The following is a 7,727-nucleotide window of genomic DNA, read 5'->3' on the forward strand; positions in this document are numbered from 1 at the left end:
CTAGAAAAGACTATCAATAATTATTAGAAAATAAAATTTCATAAATGGTAAATATCTTACACATATAGAATAATATATATATATATATGGAAGAAAATTTACATTTAATATATACAGGGTTATTGGTAATTCGTCGTATTCCCGTTAGGAGGTGATAGGGGTGATTATTTGTATTAATTTTAACCCCTATATGCATAATGCAAAATTTAACCATTTTTTAGTTATCACGTTTTTTCGATTTTTTCAAAATAAGTCAAAAATGCAACTTCAAAACTATTTTTTTCTTCTGATTTATAAAAACGAATAAACATTGGTTATTTGTCAATATTAAAACAATAAAGCCATAAAAACAAAAAAAATCGTTATAAAACTTGCCCTGCAGATTATTTTAAAAACATAACCGTTTTATTAGCTTTCCAAAAATGTATAACAACTAGAAACTTATTTCAAAACAACCGAAATAAAATGACCACAAAAAACGCAGGCAGAAATTCGTATTCGAAAAAATCTAAAAAACGTGATATCTCAAAAATGATTCACTTTTGCATTATGCATATGGGGGCTAAAATTATTGCAAATAGTTACCCCTATCACCTCCTAACGAGAATACGTCGAATTACCAATAACCCTGTATATATATTAGGCGTAAATTTTATTTCATTTTTATTTTTAATATATATATTTCCATTATATGCATACAATATATTCGTAGACATTCAATTTATTCTTCAACATTACCGTTTATCACCTACATTCTTATAATGTTCTAAATAGTAATTTCAACATATATCTTTATATGTATCTTTGATGTACATTACTACTTTATTATAATATTGTTAATATGCATCAAAAAAATTGTGTGAATAGCAAACACAATATTTTCTTTGTAAACATTGCATTCATCTTTTTGAGGCCAGTGAATTGGACGAAGATATACAGACCAATTTGGCTATTTTTCTCATTCGTGATTTTTTGAATACCAAAGATCTTGGCTCTTTATGGAATAGACTTGTTACAAAATACAAAATTTTATAAATATAACACAAAATTGTGAACCAAACAGAACCATTTAATTGTTCCGCTTTTAAAGATTATTATTTTTTATAGAAGCATTGGCTTATATGTTAACTAGTCATTAGTCAATGTATAGAAGTTATAGCATAATTCGGCGAAATAATTAGTTATAATTATATGATAATTAGGCCCAGCGTTACCTCGAATTTCATTGAATCTGTATTACTAGAATCTATGCTATTTGTGCAGACTGTGACAGTGTGTCTGTGCTGCACAAATACTACTACAGACTACATATTATTTCTACCCATAGACTATTCATTATTTATGGCTAGAAAATGAATATAATATAAGGTTAACTTAAAATGCACTTTTGACAGTTGTCAAATAATCTTGTGGCGACACAAAAATAAAAATTCAATAATCACAGTTTTATGCCCAACAGAAAATAAAAATAGACAATTATAATCTTTTTTAAATGAAAAATTAGAAATTAATTCCTAGATGATATATTTTGTTATAATTTATTTGTGTTTGCATTGCCCAAACTAACTTGACGTTTCAATGCCTCCATAACAATTAGCGAATGCGTTTAATGTGACGGTCTTATTTAAAGAATAAAATTATCTTAAATTGTATAATACTCGATAATTATATGTTAAAATGTTTTGGATTATCGCAATCTCCAGCAGTTGATGTTGATCTTTTCAATTCATTTATATCGTACGGAGTGTTACAAAAAATTAAAAAAATGAGTGACGCAGATTTAGCCTACAGTTCTTCTTTTACTGTAGATTCTATGAAAGTTATTGCTGAAAGTGTAGGTATTGGTAGTCTTGGAGATGATGCTGCAAAGGAACTAGCCGACGACGTAACATATCGTCTTAAAGTCATCGTCCAAGATGCTATGAAATTTATGCATCATTCTAAGCGGCAAAAGCTTTCGATTACTGATATTGACCATGCTTTAAAAGTTAAAAATATAGAGGTCTGAATATTTTGTGTATTTTTAAATTTAACCTGAACTTATTTATCATCACAGATAATTTTCAAGTTAATTTTGTTTTAGGCTCAATATGGGTTTATTCAACCTGACTCCTTGCCATTTAGATTTGCATCGGGTGGTGGTCGAGAGTTGCATTTTATTGAGGAGAAAGAAATTGATTTATCAGAGATACTGTCTGCACCTCCACCAAAAATTCCCCTTGATGTTTCTCTAAGAGCTCATTGGTTGAGTGTAGATGGAGTTCAGCCTACGGTACCAGAAAATCCTCCTCCATTATCAAAAGAGTCCCAAAAACTTGAATCAGTGGATCCTATTACTAAATTAAGTAAACCTGCTACTAAGGATGCAGTAGGTATGAAATTTAAGTCTTCATTTACTCTTAATAGTTCAACTTAAATGTTAGTAATTTTTTATATATTCCTAGAGGAAAAACATACAGTATAAATTTTCTTAAAAGTGTCAGACATATGTGATACGAATAATATCAGATATCACAATAACATAAGTTACATGACACAAAAGAATGAATTTTAAATTTTGATTTTGTTGTTGCCTTGAAAAAAAATAATGTCAACTACCACAAAACCTGATCAAATAATAAAACGATCCACCAAGATACAACATATTGGTGGAAACTAGTATACATATATATATATATATAAATAGATTGAATATATATAAAACAAAACATTTCAATATCATAATAATTTAAATAGATTCTTGTAATAAAAAAAAAATAGTATAAATATATTCTAATATGTGTTTACAGGTAAACCAGTGTGCGGTAAAGCAGCTCGATTAAAAGCTTCTGAGTCTGTTCATGTCAAACAATTGGCTACTCATGAGCTAAGTGTCGAGCAACAGTTGTACTATAAAGAGATCACTGAAGCTTGTGTCGGAAGTGATGAAGGACGCCGAGCGGTAGGTTTTAATCTCTTTTGATCTCTCTCAATCACAATACAAAATTTTTAAATATAATGTATTTTATGTACAATGTCTTACTTTCACAAGCAAATATTTTCATATTTTTTTTAACATGTTTTTATAATTTTCTAAAATGCTAACCTATAGTGTAACTTTATTGTTCTGATACTTTTATATTTGTTATAACAGGAAGCTCTTCAGTCGCTGGCATGTGATCCGGGACTTCATGAGATGTTACCCAGGATGTGCACATTCATATCTGAGGGTGTGAAAGTTAATGTAGTCCAAAACAATTTAGCACTTCTTATCTATTTAATGAGGATGGTGAAAGCTATTCTTGATAATCAGTCTTTATATCTTGAAAAATATGTAAGTTTATTATATAAGATCAAATTAATATTTTTAATTCAATAGTGTTTATTATTATTATTAGAAATATAATTAGGGGTAATTCCTGAACACTGAATTGAAGTAAGTTATTATTTTATGTAATTTCTTAGAAAAGAAAAGTTGATGTTATTAACACGAAGCTCATTCCTAGAATACTTCATTGTGTTCTATTCGAAATGGCCTTTATAATCTGCTAAAAATCGTTTTATATTTTTTCGGACAAAACAAATATATTCATACATATTCTAATAATTATTTTGTAATTGATTATAATAAATAATTGAAGATATTTATCCAATATTTTAGCTCCATGAGATGATCCCGTCTGTATCAACATGTATAGTGTCAAGGCAATTGTGTGTACGACCAGAGGTTGACAACCATTGGGCACTGCGAGACTTTGCAGCTCGTCTCATGGCCCAAATATGCAAGACATTTAATACATCGACTAATAATTTACAAACACGAGTCACAAGGTACAAACTTGATATCTTGATCTTGAGTCTATATATAAATATAGCATATATTTAGGGAATCTTAAAGCAATATACTGTTTTTTTTAAACAATGAAATAAGAATTTCGTTACACTTTTAATTACATCTTTGATTACTTTATAGGTATTAAAGACAATAATTATATTTTAATGTGTTAATTTTAACTCTAAAATGAATAAAGTACAATTTAAGTAGGTTATTATGTGAAAGTTATAACTAGTAAGTAACTAAGTAAGATATAACTGGCTATTCATTTTTCAAACAATGATAATAATTAGTCACATATATTGACATGAAATACTTTTTAAAAGACTCTGTTGTGCATGTATGACGTCTTCTATTGCACAGGTTATTTGCAAAAGCTTTGCAGTGTCCGTCTCAGACAAACAATGAAAGTGGACCCTCTATGGTCGCTTCTATGAAGGAGTCTGAGAAAACACCTCTCGCGTCTCTGTATGGTGCCGTACAGGGTCTAGCGGAGCTCGGACCCGAAGTTGTGAAGGTAAAATATTTTCTGTACTCGATTAAGTATCCTTAAATTAATTAATTATGTGGAGCTTTCAATTTTTCTCGATGATTAGTTTTATTATATGTAGCTTATTCGAACGTAATAGGCTGTTTGTTATATACCGAGTGTCATAGTCAGCGTGTATGCGCTAGGTGTTTATCCTGCCGCGCGTGCGTTGGCTGGGCGAGCGCGTGGAGGGCGCGCTCAGCGGCATCGGCGGCGCGGACCGCCTGGCGGCCGGCAACCTCAAGCACCAGCTGCTCAAAGTGCTGGCGCCCGTCGTGCGCCAGCTGCGGCAGCCGCCCGACCTGCCCGACGACTACAAGTAATGTTTCATTCGTCGATATCTCATTTACTTTGAATAGGTTCAGTGCGCAAACTATAGCCAGCTTAGCTATTTTTTGCTGGGGCATCGATTCCGCGACACCAAATTTTATGAAATTTCTATTTTATTATATCAGACCCACATGGCTCTACATATTTTCCATAAGTATTTATTTATTTGTGATTATTACTTTAAGTTCAAATATTTGCAATACACAAACAACGAAATGTTGTCGTGGCTATGTCCTAGATCGAAATCGGATCGCTCAGAATCGTGGTCCGAAACGATTCGAACGAGGTACGACCGACGTTCCGTGTTCGCAGACGCGAGTACGGGTACCTGGGCCCGAGCCTGCAGCAGATGGTGAGCAAGCAGCGCACGTCGCCGACGGGCGGCAGCGGCGGCGGCGCGGTGGCGGTGGTGGCGTGCACGCCGCCGCTGCTGCCCGCGCCCGCGCCCGCCGCCGCGCCCGCCGCGCACGCCAAGGCCGTCGGTACGTGGCTCGCCTCGCGTCTTTATCGAATACTTTGAGTTAACATTTTTTAATTTATTTTAATTATTGTATATATATATTCTAGTCAATGAATTCCTATTGTTTGATTATATGTATAGAATCGGTGGCGTCCCGTAACGTGGTCATAACCGCGTCGCCCACGCCGCAGTCGCCGGCGCCCTCGACGCCGCCTCCGCAGAAGTTCGTTATAGTGGCTTCGCAACAGAAACCTCAGCAGGTAACATTATATATAAGTTATTCTATTGCCTTGTCGAACGTTCAGTACCTGTTCAGTTATAATATAAAATATTTCATTCGTATAGTGATAAAAAATTACATCCGAGTTTTCGTTATTCGTTGATTTTTCTCCCCAGACTCAGCCTGCGAGTGGAGCAGGTCATATCGTCGTGCATACTTCTCAACCCACCATTGTTCGCAGTCAAAATGTACAGGTATCGTGACATTATGTCGGTTTTATGCTTGAATATAGAATGGTGAGGGTTTTAAAATGTGTGTTATTAAGTAATATCTTCAAACTTCGCTTCATACATCACATACTTAAATAGAAGGGACCTTTTATATACTATAACTACTACATATGCCGTTCTTACTGTGGCCGATCGATAACAAAATTTGAGCGGCTTAAACATTATGAATTTCAATAGTATTAAAAAAACATAGACTTTATTGTAGGCCGTGAGAATCAATTTTAAGACTTGTGTGACTCAAGATGTTCATTTCTTGAATAATTGCGGGTTATCGTTTCGATTTCATGAAAATCTCCGAAAGTTAATTTGTAATTCACTCGAAATGACGGTAAATAATATCTTCGTTATGTTTAAGCGACTTTTAAAATAAGTGAAAATATGCAAGAAAATATGAAATTATTTGAATTTAAAAATAAAGGTAAATTGCAAATTAAATTAGTAGACGTCGTGTAGTAGTTTAGTAACAGTAGTAGTAAAGTGGTGTTTGGTCGTAGTCGATGGTGGTGACTAGTGGTCCAGCGGGCGCGCAGCAACCGCAGAAGATGGTGGTGGTGGGCGTGCATCCCTCGCACCAGGGACTGCAGGCCTCGTCCTCCGTCACCGGCGTCAGCCAGGTTAGTTTACGGATACTTTATGATAAAAGCGTGACCGACAGATGGCAGATGAATGGTCTCTGGTCGAGTTGTAACAATGACGAACTTATATATATATCAATAGTTCTGCTTTACCTATTGACTGATATAATTCCCCAGGCACCGGTGTCGGTGCTCGCGAAGTCCGTGTTCGCGCGCAGCGGGTCGGGCCCGCAGCCGCAGCCGCCGCCAGAGCTCGACGACCTGTCCCACCTCGCCTGACAGCCCCGCACCATCAGCTTCGTCATCAAGCAGTTCCGCAAGGCGAGCCCCTGACCGCGCCTGCTGCTGCTGTGCCGCCCGCCCGACGACTCGCAACATTCCGAAGAAAACCCACAGCCATAGTGCTTATAGACTCGTTTATTTGGTGACGCTAGTTATTTGTTAGTCTCTTTCGTAATTCGGTTTATGATATGTTATCGTACTTCTTTGATACGTTATACTTATGCGAAATGTTATTATATCGATTAAGTGTAGTTAAACAGTTTGTATGAATAAGAAAATACATTTTTAATTAATATAATATGTGTGTTTATATAATTAACGATACATGAATAAGTTTTGTATTTTAGATTATTTTTCCCGAGAATTTCGATAATTTTATGGTCATGTAGTTCCGAACGCGGTAGACGCTATGTAAGTGAATAACTTAGTTTAATTAAATTAAACATCAGTGTTCAACTACATTATGTTTTTCATTTTCTATCCATTTTAATGTTAATGTATTGGTCTTCCAGTAGTCATTGTGTAAACACAAATAAAGATCAAAATCACAGTTTCTTTATAAAAACACGGAACAAAAACAAGCGGAACAGTCATTGTAAGTTCAGGTATATTTAACACGTAACTTGCTGAATATAATACGTAGCGCTTGAATCGGAGCAATGTGAAAAATGTTTGCATAGCGATTTAAATGTATCAATGGTTCATATTACTGTTCACATTCTCAACATGTGAACGGGTAAATAAGCATCGAATCCGTACATAATAGGCACAATGCTTCACAATGAACGAATGCCCACTCGACTGAATTGATAAGTGGGCTGAGCCGCGTGGGGAGCGTGAACGCCCGCCCGCCCGCTCCGACCTACGCCTTGACGCTGCGCGGTCGCTCGTCCCTTTAATGCCGTCTAGTTGCACGACCCTGAGAGACAACAATAATTTAATATTTTCGATTTATATCAATTTCTTCCTTCGTTTTAATGAAGGTTAAAATATTTCCATAATAATAATAAAAAAAAATTGTTTAGTAAAGTCTCAACAATTTTGTAACTTAATTATATTCTTAGTTAACTAACCACTAAACTGGACCACTCCTTCTCACCTTTATGTTTCGGAGTCAAAGTAACATTTAATGATCTTTAGAAGTTTTAAAATGAATTTCTTTTTTGTATATCTCAAACTGCGTAGTGTTAGTTTATTAAGCGCACATTTTACTCTTGTCTTAGTTAA

The 7,727-nt window shown here is 34.8% G+C and overlaps 1 protein-coding gene across 2 annotated transcripts; it reads left to right on the forward strand.

The window, feature by feature from the left end:
- The first annotated feature begins 1,553 nt into the window (after positions 1 to 1,553).
- On the forward strand, positions 1,554 to 6,959 carry LOC113392642 (transcription initiation factor TFIID subunit 6). Of its 2 annotated transcripts, none has more exons than XM_026629168.2 (12): positions 1,554 to 2,002; positions 2,084 to 2,372; positions 2,790 to 2,941; positions 3,134 to 3,313; positions 3,641 to 3,810; positions 4,178 to 4,331; positions 4,490 to 4,662; positions 4,986 to 5,155; positions 5,275 to 5,393; positions 5,530 to 5,607; positions 6,138 to 6,257; positions 6,396 to 6,959. In XM_026629168.2, the coding sequence occupies exons 1-12, from the start codon at positions 1,670 to 1,672 to the stop codon at positions 6,495 to 6,497; spliced, it is 2,040 nt and encodes a 679-aa protein (XP_026484953.2). In that variant the 5' UTR covers positions 1,554 to 1,669; the 3' UTR covers positions 6,498 to 6,959. The 2 variants fall into 2 exon arrangements, with proteins under 2 accessions (XP_026484953.2, XP_026484954.2); XM_026629169.2 differs by having other exon boundaries at positions 5,530 to 5,601.
- The last annotated feature ends 768 nt before the right edge of the window (positions 6,960 to 7,727 follow it).

Source organism: Vanessa tameamea, chromosome 5 (assembly GCF_037043105.1).
Source record: "Vanessa tameamea isolate UH-Manoa-2023 chromosome 5, ilVanTame1 primary haplotype, whole genome shotgun sequence".
NCBI classification, from domain to species: Eukaryota; Metazoa; Arthropoda; class Insecta; order Lepidoptera; family Nymphalidae; genus Vanessa; species Vanessa tameamea.